Below are 18,198 nucleotides of genomic sequence, written 5' to 3'. Positions count from 1 at the left end.
CTTGCCCCTCCTCCTCTTTTATATTTCTTTGTACTCAAATATTTAGAATGAATTTGAGCTAATAATAATTCAATGTATTATCTAATTCATATAGGTAATTCTAGTAGGCTATTTAGATACTGGTTTAAAGAATATGAACTGCTACATACATTTTGCTAGTCTTAGAAAAATGAGCCTACTATCACAAATGATTTATGAGGTGATGTTTTAAAAATATTTCTGTGTATTAACAATTACAGCTAACCCTTCTAAAATAAAAAAACAATGAGGTTCTTCATAAAGTGAACAATGGAAAAATATAGTATCATCCTTCCAAGGACCACTAAGGAAATACAAAAGGTACTTCTGAATACTCTATTGAATATATAAAGATATTTACATATAATGCATATGTAACATGTAGAACACTCAGATAATTATTCTATTGGCATACTGTTTATTTTATATAATGTCTCTGCTCAAAAAATATTCACTAAAGAAATCTTTAATATTTCCTATTTTTTAACTCATCATTATGACTCAAACATTAGAATAAACACCATCTAACTTAATACCTATTTAACTTAAGTGTAATGATAAAGAATGTTCACATACATGTTCCTTTGCCCATGAACAAGTACAAGTACTATGGTTATTCTTAATTATATATATATATATATATATATATATATATATATATATATATTTTTTTTTTTTTTTTTTTTTTTTTTTTTACTAAAACACAAACTTTTCCAAAGGATGTGTATGCTCATGGGATAATGAACACTCCAAAGAGAAAAATTATTTGCCCTGGGTGGGAATAGGAATAGTGTTTTGCATTAATTCCATTATATAGCGCATCTGAGAACTGACAAAACACTTTAACACTGGTATCTAAGGAATTGTATCTAATTCATTTATCTTTAAATGCTTGTCTTTTATCATTTTGTTCTATTTTATTAAGTTCCTCCTTTGTGTTCTAAAATAATCTGTACTAAACTGACAGTTCTAATGCAGCAGAGATACTATAGAATTGTAATAACTGCATTATTAACTACTATCCATTGCTCATATACAGATACTACAGTGCTATCCTGCACTACTATGCCAATAGATAGCCAAGACTTCAAACACCTTTACTAAGGCTGCAGGAGTCTTAAGCAGGAGATACCTTCCTTGGGTAATGAAAAGGGTATGGTAGTCATGAAGGATGTCACTTGTCCTGCATAGTTAGATGGGGTGGGAAGGTTGCTGTGCTATGTTGAGGAAGGGATAAATTGTCTTGGTGATAATTGCATGCCTTCAAAAAAGGCTAATGATCAGATGGAAAAATGACTAAGTTTCCTCAATGACCTTAACTTTGGCTCTCCCCTAGTTTTAGTTTCAGGACAGAGGGTCCTCTAACTTCTTAGGACAATTATCTCAGCTTTTGGGAATGCTCCCTGGGAATGTCCTATGCTCAATCTCTTGGTATTTGTCGTCTACTTTCTTATAATCTGGAATGACTCCCTCCCACGTTCTCAACATTTCCCTCAGAGGTACTCCCTCTTGCCTCAAAACCCACTCATCATGTTGTCTCACAGGAGTCTTTAATGGACTATTAAAATCCAAGCAAGAACAACAAAATATGTTTCTCTTTCCTTGTGGAGAAAGATTGTTCAATATTCAAACCTTTGCAGAAGTGAATACAGATATAACACTAGATACACATGCATGTGTAAATATACATATTTGTATTCCTTGCCCCTTTTGCAATGGAGAAAAAGGAAGCTAATATTTCTCTGTAGTTATATCAACATCATTGTCACAGCTGATATTTGGTGAGTACTTACTATGAGCCAGAACTTTTCTGCACACTTTGCATACATTTTATCAGTTAAGCCTTGTAAATATCTGTAAATATCTTGTAAATATCTGTTGGAAAACGCATGAATTGCTAAGCTAATATTGAAGTTATATATGTTATACATAGTTATAGTTACACAACAGATTTACATAGATCGTAACCATGAGATGTGTTGATAGTCCTAAAATCCATCGCTACGGGTCACTCCAACTTTCCTAGGGTTCATGCTGCATCAAACTAATAGGGTGAGAGAGTTTGTGTTTGAAACTCAGCTGTGCCTTTTACTTTGTTATCTTGGGCACATTTATTACCTTTCTAGTTAGTTTTCTTATCTACGCGATAAGGGTGACCAGAATACCTGTTAGGACTGCTCTAGGGATTAAATGAGATGAATTTACAGCATTAGCAAACTTCCTGCGATGCCTGGATAGCTCAGCTGTTGAGCGTCTGCCTTGGGCTCTGGGAGTGATCCTGGGGTCCTGGGATCCAGTCCCACATCAGGATCCCCCAGAGGAGCCTGTTTTTCACTCTGCCTATGTCTCTGCCTCTCTCCCTCATGAATAAATAAATAAAATCTTAAAAAAAAAAAAACAGACTTCCTGACACAGTATATATTCAATAAATTCTATCATTATTTTTACCTAGGACCAACCAACCAAGATGATAGTAGACATATAATGAATGTGTAATTACATGTACATGATGCCCCCCAAAATGTAAATATGTGCATTGTAATGCCAATTGCAAGAATACTCATAATGATTAAATATCATGTAGAGACTGTAATGTAATGTTTCATACATGGCACAGCCTCTGAAGCTAGGATCTGTGTTTAAAAAATAAATAAAAGAAAGTATTGTAAAGAACAGCTCAGTTCATCTCTAAAGATACAGTTGTAAGAACCAAATGAGTTAATAATACAAAAATACCTGGCCCAGTACCTGACATATGGTATGTATTCAATAAATGTTATCTCTTAATATTATCCTACCCTGGTATATAAATTAATTGGATTCTGAATGTAATTAAGCTTGGGTTGAATTTTGACTCTACAAGTCACTAGCAGTAAGACATTTTGGGGTTTATTCAATCAACTGTTAGCTTCCAATGTCTTTTCTGAAAATGTGGAAAATAATCACTAATCACGAACTTTTGTGAGTATCAATGTAGAACACACAATGTAGAGTTTAGAAATCTTAGCACTGTGCTATTTATTATCCATTGCTGATTAACTATGATTTTCCTAAAGCCACCAAACTATGTTTAAATTTATCTATTATTATTTAACATTTTCTATAATTATTTAAAATGATTTCACAACCTTTAGGTTACCAAATCATTTCAAAATTCTGATTCCTTCCACTTCCTCCAAAATATTGAACTCCCTTGCAAAAGTGAGCCACGAGGAGATAACACAGTCAAATTCCTTTTAGCATCACAGAAATAAGGGATCCCTGGGTGGCGCAGCGGTTTGGCGCCTGCCTTTGGCCCAGGGCACGATCCTGGAGACCCGGGATTGAATCCCACATCGGGCTCCCGGTGCATGGAGCCTGCTTCTCCCTCTGCCTGTGTCTCTGCCTCTCTCTCTCACTGTGTGCCTATCATAAATAAATAAAAATTTAAAAAAATAAAAAAATAGCATCACAGAAAAAATCAACATCTGAAATGCTGATTCCATGAATTTCTCCAAATGCCGAGTCACATATCTGATAAATGCATTCATTAATAGCATTAGTTAATTTATAGAAATACTAATTCAAGTACAACTTCTCAAGTCTTCTGCAGTACTTTGGCAGCCTTGTAGACTTATAAAAGGTATAGGATATTAGAATTTCAGAATTACCAAAATTGCAATTTTGCTGAGGTATGCTTACTTTGCTCAGCATAAATTCTTTCTGAATTGCTATCCCCGCATAGACAAGTAGTACAAATGAAAGGAGTATATCTGATCAAATCTATTTACTAGAATCTTATCTACGAAATAAAATTTCTTGAAATGCATCAATGAAAAAATTCGAACATAGTACCAGTGTCAAGGACAGTTTAATGACTGGTGCTTCACTACAAATCTCTTCCCTAAAAATAGTTATCTTATCTACATCATGTTAAAATTTATTTTCTCTCCTTTAATTGTGTCCCAATACTCAGTATTCTTGCCTGAGTCAGGTCATGTAAATGATTTTTTTAAAGTAGGTTAAAGTTAGGGGAAGCCATTTTTCTGCTTTGGCTTTCTAATAGGCCTACAATCCCCTCTCTGGTTTGGCTTTCCCTTTGAAGACCAACTAGCCAAGTGTGTCGAATATCACTTCTGGAATTCCTGAATTTATTCACAGGTCATGACTTACTGTCTGAGGGTCTAACTTATCTACTCCTATAACAATGCCCAAAATACAAACAAGAATGTTCTTTGGATTTACTGTTATTATTTAAATATTCACATTCAGATATAGATAAGCATTTTAGATATAACTAGAAATTTCTTTGTGCACTTTTTATGTTAAAATTCTGTTATTTAGGTAAAATTGTCAATATTTAATTTAATATTGCAAATATGCAACATAGTGTCTGTTGGAGCAATCTAGCATCTGATAGTGCCACAAGAAATTATTGTTCCTGCTTTATAATGTCAAACCTTAAATCTTGACTTTAAATCTTTAATAATAAGATAATAACAATGAAAAAATTTTAAATATGTATCTAAGGAGTTCATTCTACAATGATGATACTTTGCTTCAGCCAAATGTAGATTCTAACACTTAACCCTTTAACATCTACCCCAAATTTATTTTGATGCATCTCTTGATAAGAAAGGAGGGACCAGATCATATATAATTTCTTGATTGACTTGTTAAAGTAGAAGTATTTAGATCACAGTAGATTCTTGAGGAGGGCTTCTTCTTTAGCGAGCATTAGCATGAAGTAGATCTTTTGAAGTCAATTTCTCAATCCTGGTTCCTGCAGGGAAAATAAAAGCAGAACACAATAGAGAATAAATAGCAGGTCCACAAGGTTAATCCATGTGCACTGGAATTTGTAAAAACAATGCACAGGAGAGAAATCTGTGAAAGTCTAAGGAACAGTATCTACCAACTCAGGAACAAGGAGACCTGGACTAGTGACCAATAACTGGAGTGAAATACAATGGATTGAGAATCAAAGACTCAGAAAGCAGTGAAGTTAGCTCAGGGACTTTGACCAAGAAGATCTGAGCATTAATTGTTGAAGATTTTACTCCACACACGGATTTCAATGGGCAGAATAAGAATAATAAATTTAAAAATTTTTGTTTAATTTTTTTATTTATTTATGATAGTCACACACAGAGAGAGAGGCAGAGACACAGGCAGAGGGAGAAGCAGGCTTCATGCACCGGGAGCCCGACGTGGGATTCGATCCGGGTCTCCAGCATCGCGCCCTGGGCCAAAGGCAGGCGCCAAACCGCTGCGCCACCCAGGGATCCCAAGAATAATAAATTTTAATGTGAACATTCAGCTCTCAGAGATCGTGATATTTTGCCCTCCACTAACATTTCACCAGAAGGATATTAGAAACATTTTATTTCACTCCTCAAGTGGTTCTTTTAGTACCAGAATCACTTTTACATGTGATAATTCCTCCTAAGAGTTAAATATCATTTCTTTGGCAGATAAGCTACGTTAACATAACGTTTCTTTCAATTATATTAGAAAACAGAATAATTTGATACATAGACCTTTGAGAAAAACATATCCTTAAAAACAGCACCACTCATTAAGGCATTGACATAATAGTTTCAATCTATTATGGTTTGTCTTTTCTATTAATTTAAATTGTAATACATTACACAGTGGAGCACCTGCCTATATACCAGTGATTCATAGTTTTCAAAAGGGTTTACAAAGGTTACTAATGTCTTCACTGATGTGAAAGATTAAATCTTCAGTTTATTCTTTTGTTCATATAGAGAAGAATCTACCTAAAAGTAAACAAATTCAAGGGCTTAATAAATATGTGTTAATTAGTTACCACTGCATCAAAATATTAAAACTTGCAAAGCTATTAAATATGATCACATATGATGCTAACTAAATGGCACAATTTAAAGATGGTAATATTAACCAATATCATATAGTATTATTATTAGATCAAATATCTTAATTTAAGGTGTATAACAAACTATGGAGTATTATACAGCCTTTAAAATCATGATAGATAATATTTATATCGATGGAAAGTTATATATGCTCCATTGATTTAAACAGATAAGACAAAGATAAATATAAGATTGTAGTATGATAACCACGTTTGCATATGCGTGCGTGCACACCCACTTGTAGCATGTGCGTGTGCATATGGGTGTGCATATATTTGAAACTGTTAAATGTTTCTCCACAAGAAACAAAGGAGACAATAAAAATTCTCTACTTGTTTGTCATCGCTGCTTTAAAGAGTTCAACTTGGAGTAATTAATCTTAAATCACAATAGTTTGATGTGAGCTGAGTAATGATAACGTTATTTCAGAGGAATGTTGTAGTCAAAATTGTCAAATTATGTGTATGATAATTACTCGTACAATGAAGATTTTTCTATAATATTGAATCACTATTTGACATTTTGTGATTCTTGAATTAAAATGCGATGCCAGTAGTGACAGAAAATATTTTTGTTTATGCTTTTCTAGGTCTCAGCGTGGTGAACTTTTTCTCTGAATTCCTAACCTGTGAGCTTATGGTAAGATTATAATTAATACGGTCAATTTTAGAGTTTTTTCCCCTTTACTATCCTTGCTTGATTATATCCAATAAATATAAAGGTAATTTGCACAGTTCCCTTGATACTTTACCATACTTTTACATAAATGTTGAAGAAACTGTGTGATGTTTTCTATCAAATGTTCATGTTCTTGGGTGGATTATAATAATAGAGTTATTTGAAACAGTCTTTGATAGTTTCTAAGTGAATTTGGAGGTGTTGTTCAGAATGGTAAGATTTATACCACTGAAAAAAAGTTCTTTGGACATGAATGACAATTTTATATATTAAAAATTTTTGTAGTGAGGTCCATTTGATGGCAATGAATAGAGCCGATGAGTTATTGAAAGGAAAACTTACTTTATCACCTGTCAAGATTTATCAAAATTGGATTCCTCTATGAAAGCTCGATATTGGAGCTTTTAGAAAGGTGAAGGTAAAATATGTAACTATGGAAATAGAAATGATAAGAAGTAATCAGTGACTTCTAAGGTGATCTTATGGGCCCTATTAATTTGTCAATTTCCTTGGTTCATGTATGCAATAACATTTGTTAAAAATGTGAATCTGGGTTCCACTTATAATTGATTAGTACAGAATGTAAATAAACAATTTCATTTGTGTTATTTTAGTAAGATAATTTTTAGTTTATCTCTTCTTTAATAGTAGGCATAATAAAGATTTAGCTTGTAACTGGTATATAAAATGCAGATAACATGGATATTTGTGTTATATAATTTCTATTTTTGGGTAAATGATATCTTAAGAAACACAAAGATGATCAAGTAAACTTGTTAGTTTGGTGATGTAGCATTATTGAAAGGTATCTTGAAAAAAAAATTTTAAGGACTATAGGAAGGAACCACCTCTGGGCATTATAAGATGTATGCCTTGATTACATTTTTTGAGATGCTCAATATATGGTCGTTAAAGACAAGTGTCACATAGAAACAAGGGGAAATTCCAACCAGACTCTTGATAATGGAAGAAATTTTTTATGAAACACATTATTTGAATATGCATAGAGCAACAATTTTATTCCCAATAAGCATTGTTAAGTTGTAACTTATATTTTACAAATATATGTAAATGAAGTTTTCTCACAAGTTGATTCAACTTCTAAAGTATGCCAAAATATTTTTTAATTACATTTATCATTATTTATCAACTCATATCCTGCCATACCTTTTAGGTATATAAGCTCAGTGATTTGTAACAAAATGAACACACCCATATAACCAGCTCTTACACTAAAATATATATATATATATGACATTACACTACCAATAACCCATTGCATAGTGCTCTTCTGGTAATATATCCATGGAACATAAGCACTATATTGACTTCCAGAAGGATAAATTACTTTCCGTTTTACATTCTATAAATGAAATTATATAGAATTACTACTTTGCCTCTTTTGCTTAGCATTACATTTGTAAGATTATATGCAATGAAAAATCACTCATTTTCATTGTTGTGTAGTATTTAACTGTGTGGATGTACCAAATTATGATCCTTTATCCCATTTATATGCATTTAAATAGTTCTAGACTTTGATTTGTATGAATGGTAGTTATATGGACATCTGGAACATGTCTTTTAGGAAACCCATGCATGTATTCTGTTAGATATTTGGGCTATGCGTATGTTCTGCTTTAGTAGATACTGATAGTTTGCCAAAGTGGTTCTATCGATTTTTGAAAGCAGGATGTGAGAGTTCAGTTGGTCCATATTCTCACTAACATTTAAATTTTTTTATCCTTCTATTTTAGCCATTCTGGTGTGTTTATAGAAATATTTTAATTTGAATATCTTGAAGTTTGATGGCATTAAACACTTTTTGATGATTATTTGTCATATTTGTGATGATTATTTGTCATATGAATATTCTCCTTTTTGAAGTGTTAAGACTTGCCCTTTTTCTACTGTACTACGTGTCCTTTTTCTTTTTTTTATTTATTTTATTTTTTTTTAAGATTTTATTAATTTATGATAGTCACACAGAGAGAGAGGCAGAGACATAGGCAGAGGGAGAAGCAGGCTCCATGCAGGGAGCCCGATGTGGGATTCGATCCCGGGTCTCCAGGATCGCGCCCTGGGCCAAAGGCAGGTGCCAAACCGCTGCGCCACCCAGGGATCCCTGTCCTTTTTCATTTTATATATACAATGAGTATCAAATCCTCTGTGATGGAGCTGGCTGATTCACAAGAGCCAACTGTTAAAGTGTCAGGAATTTTGAGAGCTGCTTGGTAGTTTGAAAATATGTCTTGGTAGAAGGTTTTACACCACATACACACTGGGAAACACTAAAACAAACAAAGAGACAAAAAAAAAAAAACAGGAAAGTTAGTTGCTAAACATTTTCTGGCACACCACTGGATATTTCTGCTATATATTAAAACATTTGTTGGATTTTTCTTTAGTACTCTCCTAGAGGTGTCTTTGGATAGATATTCAAATTCTCAATTAGGTTTATTTCTTGTCTGATTAGGGCTTCTTGTGTCCTATTCCTATTTAAGAAATATTTAAAAAAGAGAGAAATCTTTGCCTTTGCCATGGTTGCTAAGATATTTTCCTATGGTTTCTCTAAAAGCTTTGTTGCTTAACCTTTTATACTTATTCTTCTTCAGGTTTTAAGGATATCATTCTATTGTTAAATTGTAAGGATATTGTTATTACCTTGTATTTAAGAGAGTTTGCTGGATAGCTTTTCATTAGAATAGTAATTTAATTACTCTGTGTATGTTTTAACTGTATCATAAAATTCATAAATAAATATGAAAAGACTGATGTTTGTTTAATAGTTTAATGTGGCTACTTATAAGCAATTTGTAGGATTTTATAAAATTTAGATACGTATTTATGTATTGTCTACTCTGTGTCACACACCACCATCAGTTATGTGGCCATCAGTTACAATTTTGAAATGAACATTCAGCAGCATAACAAGATCAAAATTTGACTTTAACTCTTAATGTATTCTGATAATTTATTTCCAGCATATATTAAGTGAAGCCTGCAAAATAAATAATCTACAGAATCATTAAAAAAAACTCAGAATTTAGTCTTAGCATTCAAATAAAATTAATAAAATGTACTTAGTTGTCTCCAAAATGTCATGTTTAATAAATTGCATAAACACATAACAGCCATGATAAAATATAGTCTAAAGGATTAACTACAGAATATTATGTACTACATTGAGATTTTATTTGCCTTGAGATTTATGTATAGACATGTATATGTATAAAGTTTTCCATGACACAGAAGTTCATCGCATACCTGTTTTGTGCTTGATAGGAATAATAGTGTAAAAATCAGTATTAAGTCTTCCTTAAGATTCGGAGTCAATTATGCAAATGTGTATATGCTTGCCACAGACTGTTTTGTTCTATTGTGCATGGTTTGAATTGCATGTTTTCTATTATGCATGGTTTGAATTGCATGTGAAGAAGTATTCATCTTGATTTAAATACCTTCAACTGTCTCCAGAATAGTTGAAATACTTAAGAAACGTAATGAAACATAATTGGATAATCACTTAAAATGGAAAGTTCGATAATTTCATATTCACGTACCCAATTTTGACCATTTAAAAAAAAAATCTCTAGGTCCATAATACAAGCCATCATTAACTTCGGAGTAACTCCTAAGCAATGGAAGTATGAAAGAAACCATATATATAATAGGTTGTTTTTAATAATTAGCAATCATTTAAAAATCTTTATAATAGTGAAAAATCTGATGAGAAAAATATAGGGCTTATTGGTTAAAATCCTTAAGGCTAAAAATGGTATTTTATTTACTTTCATATATTTGGAGAGTGTGGTGTTTGTATCTGTTTTTTTTAAGAAAGAGCTTTTTTTTTTTCTTCTTTTAGATCTGCTTGTCTATTTTAGATAGCCAAAGATGATGAAATATGGAGTGTGTGCTAATTAAAAGCTAATTAGGTGATTTTCACTTTTACTAAGTTACTGATCTATGTCGGGTAATTAGAGCAGGGGGAGCAGTGGTGAAACCAGAAAGGTATCTTGATGATTGGTACAAAGACTGTATGTAGCATTGATAGGTTTGATCCTCCACTAGCCATTTCAAATAGTTAAATAACAAGTTTATTAATGTTTACCTGTGAAATACAGCATGATTTACACAAATACTTCAGGATTTGATTTATGAAGGTATCCCTGAAGGTAAATGATAGTTAAAGGGAACAATGCGGTTGAGACATATCACAGACACAAGTAATTGATGCCAGTTAAATACTGGCACTTGACTTGTTTTTCACAGAGATTTCAGCGCTTGGGGGCAAAAGAGTTCAAAGATGTGTAATTAACATGCTACATGAAGGAAAGTGGTATAAACTAAAGAATTATACACATGTACATTGTTTTATTATGCATAGTCTGAACTCAAAATTAAAAGATTGAATAATACAATAAAATTATAATCTGAGAGCACGAACACCCTTTAAAAAGACCAAAAAGAGATAAAGTCTGAAAAAAATATATAACAAAAAAGCTTTGGTACATAGATGAAGAATGGACTTCAGGATAAAATGATTGGACACACGAAATAGTCTATTTTTTCTTTTATTTCTGTTGACCTATTCAGTGGTATATTTACTTCACTGAACTCTTAAAGTAACGTTAGAGTTCCCCTATGAAAAACAGAAATATTTTCTAGTTCCTGGCACAACATCTGGCAGTAGCAGATACCTGTAAATTTTTGCTATCTAGAAAAACAATTGTATATGAGCTAGACAGATTACTGGGTTTCTTTTGCTAAATCAAACATTTGTTTATCAAACACATTCCTTTTCCAACCATCTCTCTCTCCATCCTTTCTTTTCTCTCTCTTTCCTTCTTTCCATTAAAAAATTTAGGAAGAATTCACTCTGTGCTAAGAAAATGTCTAACTTATCTCACAATGGCAGAGCTGACAAAGTTTTTATCTTACTTATTTCACAGTTTAATGGGGAAAAAAGAATTAAACGTGCAAAATAAATCTCACCTTTGAAAAATGTCATGAAGGAAAATATTCTCAAATGTAGAATAATGAATACAGAAATTGATAATTAATCTAATAACTTTACATGAAAGATGAGTTCACTACATGAAGAAATGGAGATAGAAAGACAGTATAATGGGACTTCTAGATTCTGAATTAAGGAGGAGCTTGGAATGTCCAAAGAAATAAAAGAATGTTAGTGTAGCAGGGGCATAGTACGTAAAAAGGAGAGGGGCTTGAAATGAAGTAAGCTTTGTAGTCCATAACAAGTGTATTGGATTTCATTGTAAATGCCATTGGAAGCCACTGGATGCTTTTAAGCAAAAGTGTATGGTAATTGCATTTATGTTTTAAGATAAGTGCTTTATGGAGAATGAATTAGTGGGAAGTAAGACTAGAAGTGGAAAGAGCATTTAGGAGGAGACACTTGAAGATTTCCAAGAGAGAAAGATATGATGTCCTAGACCAGGATGGGACCACTGACGTGGATTTGCAATCTATTGGAGGCAGAATCAAAAGGACTTAATAATTGATTGAATGTAGAGGGTGAGAGAAAAAGAGACAACAAGCATGAGTCCTAGATTAGAGCAATTGATTATATAGCAAAAACATTCACAACTGAGTTGGTCAAGATGAAACTGGGAGACAGGCGCTAGTAAAAGAATCAATAACTCGGGACGCTTGGGTGGCTCAGTGGTTGAGCGTCTGCCTTTGGCTCAAGGCATTATCCCAGGACTCTGGGATCGAGTCCCACATCAGGCTTCCTGCATGAAACCTGCTTCTCCCTCTGTGTCTCTGCCTCTCTCTCTCTCTCTCTCTCTCTCATGAATAAATAAATAAAATGTTTTTTAAAGATTTATTTATTAAAAAAAAAGATTTATTTATTTATTTATTCATTCATTCATTCATTCATTCATGAGAGACAGAGAGAGAGAGGCAGAGACACAGGCAGAGGGAGAAGCAGGCTCCATGGCTGGCACCCAACGCGGGACTCGATCCTGGGACTCCAGGATCATGCCCTGGGCCAAAGGCAGGCACCAAACCGCTGATCCACCCAGGGATCCCCTAAATAAAATATTTTTTAAAAAAGAATCAATAACTGCATTTGGGATTGAGAATGTATTGTTTTACTTTCTTCTACTCAGGGTATGAATTTGGAGTTATTACTTTAGATAAAAACCAAATTAGAAGTGGGGAAGAAAGATTAAATACTAGACATTCCAGGGATTCATTCAAGCCAATGATCTAACAACCCAATTGTAGCTAATTGTTCTAGGTTGATATGTGTAAATACATGTATGAATTGACACTGCAAAGACATATGGTAACCATTGAGACCTCTGCATTCTACGGGTTGAGATTAAATCTATTTTTAATACAACAGACTTCAACAGTATTTGGGATTATAAAATGAGTCTACAGTGTGATCAGGGCAGTGACAAATGGAAAGGAGTAGCAATGGCTGGTATTCTTAAAGAAACAATTGGGGAAAAATAGGAAAAGTTTATTTTATTGAGCAAATAATTTCTAACCTTCACATGACCTTTCACAGTTGAACATAAGCACAAGTAAGAACAATATAGAAGGAGGAATTTACTAGAATAAGTGAAAATTGAAAGAGTTCTATAAACTTCTGTCATTACCATCATCGTCTCTAGAAAACCACATCTCAAAACGAGAGAATCTGATAGAAGAGAAATGAAAATGGACCATTTTTCCTCATTAACTTGCAAGGAAGTTTCTATACATTTGTATCTTCCTTTTTTGGCAAGGTTGAAAACATCGGCAATCAAAAATTTCCTGTCATTCCTCAAATCTGTTTGTGAAGGTGGGACAGCTGATTGCCTTGCAGTTGTGTTTGTAGCATGTCGTCCCTGATGCCTCATTTCATTTATTTAATAGCATAATTATATCATAATTTATATCTATCTGCACTATCATAAACTGACGTGTATTCTCACACATTCTATCTGAAATTTTGCCCATAAGAATTGTTTGCATTTACTTCAGACCATCCCACTCCATTTTTGTCCAGCATATCCCTAATTATAATCTTGAGAACAGCATATGAGATTAGCCATGATTAATAAATACAGAAAAACTTGGAATTTAATCAAATGGCTTCTCATTCAAAGATCTCCTTTTTTTTTTACCCATAATAACCATAATTTGTGTCTGCAACAGAAGAATATGGTAATATTAAAACCCTAATTATCTCAGAATTCATTATATGCATATGATACCCTACGCGCAATCGTGTGAACGCTATACACATTGAATAAAAACCATACTTCAAATTTTGAATTTGAATCTTTCCCCAGGCTGATAATATGTAGCACAGTCCTCTCCCCTAATGCCAGGGAGTAGCAGTGAGCCACAGCTCCTGGTCTGTAATGCCATCACAAGAGTAAACAACTGATACACTGACAACCATTCTTAAGCCGCATGGCCAATCTATTTCACTTTCAGTACAGTATTCAATAAATTACATGAGACAATCAACATTATTAAAGGATTTTATCCAACTATAGACTAACGTAAGTGGTCTGGGCACATTTAAGTTGGGCTAAAACTAAGCTATAGTGGTCAGTAGGTTAGGTGTACAAGTGCGTTTCAACTTATGACATTTTTAATTTATGATAGGTTAATCAGGATATAACCCCATCATAAATCAAGGAAGTCTGTCTCGAAATTTTGATTTCAGAGTCAAATAAATAAGCTAAGCATGCTTATTTGAAATGTATTGTTACTTGTTATAATCATTCACTGATTAGTGAGTTTATTTCAATGTATAATTATTACAAAATTCAAATATACTATATTTAATAGAATGCACCCCAGAATATGAATTCATTTCAACTACGTCATCTTATTCCAATCTGGTGCGCTACAAAGAAAGATAATGTCATTATGAATACCTTGTTATCTCAAAATAAACTTAAGAGTAAGAGGTGCTTTATTTCTTCTGCTGTATTCAAAGAGGTCAATCTATTTTTAAGTTAAATCAATAAGTCTCCATTGTGTGCTTAGAGTAAGATCACGAGCATTTTGCTCATAAGTAAAGTGTCAAAAGAAACCACAATGTTATCATTAAGAATTTGACTTAGAAATTCTTCTGGTTTCCTACATTCTTGCTAAGTACTCTGGAATGGACAATAATCTGCACTATTGTAAAATGAATGGAATAAGATGGAGGATGGTGAAAGTCTGAGGAGACTGAGGAAAACCTATTATTATTCCAAAATATATAGCAACTTTAAAAGATACGGTAATTATTATTCTGTTGATACTCCTATTGTGCTGGATATTTATACTTATAGGAGATAATTGTGTGTGTGTGTGTGTCTGTGAGAGAGAGAGAAAGGGGGGGGAGAGAAATTACGAATGCTCTAAATATTTTGAAGCAGCATAAATGAGATCCACCTTCCCGTTACCCTTTCTGCCAACTTGAAAACGCCATTTCATAATATCTGAATCAATGAAGAAATCACAAGCTATGAACATCTATAATTTAGGAGTAATGCTAATTTTCTTTTTTGAGTGTAGATCTTTAAAATGAGCTTTTTTGCCCCTGCTGTAAAATCTGTAAAGTGCATTTACCTAAGGTAGACTATCCCTGAAAGTATTATATGAAAAATTTTAGCTAAGAGGGGCTTTTTATTTTGATAAGTCTCTGAAGCCAAGAAGTCGAGTTTCCTCTATTATAAGTGATAATACTTATAATCAACTAATATCTAATTCAAACAAAAATCTTTGTGAGGTTTGTTTCTAACCTGAAGAGGTTCTAACGTGTCTCTCTTTTTTAAATTTTTATTTATTTATGATAGTCACACAGAAAGAGAGAGAGGCAGAGACACAAGCAGGCTCCATGCACCAGGAGCCCGACGTGGGACCCGATCCGGGTCTCCAGGATCGCGCCCTGGGCCAAAGGCAGGCGCTAAACCGCTGCGCCTCCCAGGGATCCCCCTAGTGTGTCTCTTATTAATAGAATTGGGTTCCTGTGTTCATAGGATCTGTATGACTACCCAGATAGAAGTCTGTGATAGAGATGGGTTTCCTACAGCATAATAATTTTACAGTAAGTCTTTTCCAATAGCAGAGTAAACATGTTTATCCTTGTGAATATTGATTTTTTTCACATCATAGATTATTTTCAAAATTGATAATTATAACAGCATGTTTTATTATATTTAAGTATGCATTTATCTATTAACTGAATCATTAAAGTAAGATTCTTTACCTTAAATTATTCTAAAATAGAATTTTATTCATGGGATCCCTGGGTGGCACAGCGGTTTAGCGCCTGCCCTTGGCCCAGGGCGCGATCCTGGAGACTCGGGATCGAATTCCACGTCGGGCTCCCGGTGCATGGAGCCTGCATCTCCCTCTGCCTGTGTCTCTGCCCCTCTCTCTCTCTCTGTGACGTATCATTAAAAAAAAAAAAAAAAAAAATCTCTGCTAGCAGGAGCATATATTAAAAAAAAAAAAAATAGCTGGAGGCTGGAACCTAATTCCACATTTAAAAAAAAAAAGAATTTTATTCATGAATTTTCATAGTTCCTTAAAGATATCATTAAGTAAGGAAGTCAATTATTCTTCTAATGTAAATTTCAATCATGACAGGTAAAATGTTCTAGAAAAAGCTTGCCATGCAAAATTGTTTTGAATACTATGGCTAGAGCATTTGCCCATGCATGAAATAGAGATATAACTTCAATACTTTCAGGTCAAACCACAGCATCAGGAAAAGGTTGAATATAAATTAAGGATAAAATCCAATATATTTGGGTGGGACTACATTTTCTTCTTGAGAAATCATAGAAGGACACATTAATTATACTTGGTATGAAATTTCTCAAGTAAAACAGAAAATCCTGACTTTGCTAAGGACACACATAACCAAAGCACTGGCTTGTTCTATGTTTTATTTTAAACTTTTGGAAATAATTTTGATTAAGGGATTAAATAGCATTGTGCCTATTCTGAAGGATATATGATGGAGAAAGGATTTTATGAGGGACCAGGTATGTAAGAATATTCATTCTTCAAAAAAAAAAGTAAAACAAAACAAAACAAACAAAAAATTCATTCTTTAACATGTTCAATGCAGACTTCTTGAAGGTAAAGTGTGCACCACCCAGTGCCAATCACTGGGCTGCTGACCAAATAAGAGCTCATTTTGGGATCCCTGGGTGGCGCAGCGGTTTGGCGCCTGCCTTTGGCCCAGGGCACGATCCTGGAGACCCAGGATCGAATCCCACGTCGGGCTCCCGGTGCATGGAGCCTGCCTGTGTCTCTGCCTCTCTTTCTCTCTCTCTCTCTCTCTCTCTCTCTCTCTCTCTGAGTGACTATCATAAATAAATTTTTTAAAAAATTTAAAAATTAAAAAAAATTAAAAAAAAAAAGAGCTCATTTTGGAACTCCCCAATTAGTGAAAGGGAAGGACATGTGGATACGTAAATTAGCCCGACAACACTAAGATTTGTTGAGCATGCATGATGTACCAGGAAATGTGCTAAATCCTTTACAATGATTATTTCTTTTAATCCTTACAGTATCCCCGAGAGAGGGACTGTTGCTTATTGCAGTAAAATTGAGATTAAGATATGAAACTTGCTCAAGGTTTCACAGCCAGAGAGGTGTACCAGAGACCATAGATCGTATTAGAAGGATATGAAACAAATGTTATAGGAGAGGCCAGGGTAATAATAAGTGGGAGTCAATGGGAGTGTCCTACCTCACAGATATAAAATTTGAGCTAGATCTTAAAGAGAGAATACGAGGTTTGCTAGTAGTGAAGACAGATAAGGGGAATGTTTCCATCTAATAAGATTTTCTAGAAGTATAGCCTTCTGGTCTTCATTTTATCATTTATAATATGTGATAGTGGAATAATCTGATTTCTAAGTTTTTTTGAGTTCTGGAATTTTAGGATGATGTTTTGTTTACATAAAAATAAAAGAGCCTTCTGAGTAAATGCTGAAACATCTGAGACTTTTGACAATATATCACTTACTCTCCAGAAAGAAGAAAGATTTCTTTTATCCTGCACATGGATAAAACATCATCTGTTTTCTTCAAAGATAGCTAGTTACATGTGGAACTTCTCCTCCCTTAAAAGAGATGGGAGAAAGTATGATATGACATATGGGGGGACAGCCTAGCCAGTCTGTAGTAGCTGATAATTAGGGTTCTGTATTCCATAAACCCAATTGCTTCTGGATAGGGCTCTCTTATCTTTTTTTTCTAGTTACTTTGGGAAAACTTAAGGTTTTAGACCTCAAAGGATTTCCTTTTGTTGTATGAGGAAAGCCAGGATATTCATAGCCCCTCTCCCTTCATAGAGAGGTGTTGCACAGTGCTGGGGGGTGACAGCCACTTAAACTCCCAGGAAAAGCCAATGGAGATGGGAAGATAGCAAAGGAAACACATACAAAATGGCCTTGATTGTACATAGTTTCTGAGAAGGGGAAACTGGACAGTCAAAAGGTAATACTTCTTTTTTTCATAGTCAGCATCAGTGACTTTAACTGAAACAAAAATGATTTTAAAATATTGCTAGCCAAGTGTGTTTCACTCATTCATTTGAAGCCCTGTGATCTTCCTAGAGAAAATAATCATGTAACTGAAG

At 33.8% G+C, this 18,198-nt stretch overlaps 1 protein-coding gene across 1 annotated transcript in view; it reads left to right on the top strand.

Moving 5' to 3' along the window:
* Nucleotides 1-18,198, top strand: part of LOC140619448 (2'-5'-oligoadenylate synthase-like protein 2) — a 106,237-nt gene that overhangs the window by 62,842 nt on the left and 25,197 nt on the right. The window contains exon 7 of the mRNA XM_072802834.1: nt 6,487-6,536. Coding sequence (XP_072658935.1) covers nt 6,487-6,536 — 50 coding nt within the window. The remainder of the gene's footprint in view (nt 1-6,486; nt 6,537-18,198) is intronic.

The sequence above is a fragment of the Canis lupus genome, chromosome 27, assembly GCF_048164855.1.
Source record: "Canis lupus baileyi chromosome 27, mCanLup2.hap1, whole genome shotgun sequence".
Taxonomy (NCBI): Eukaryota; Metazoa; Chordata; class Mammalia; order Carnivora; family Canidae; genus Canis; species Canis lupus.
The sequence above is the reverse complement of the archived record's forward strand: the minus strand, read 5'-3'. Positions and strand labels throughout refer to the sequence as shown.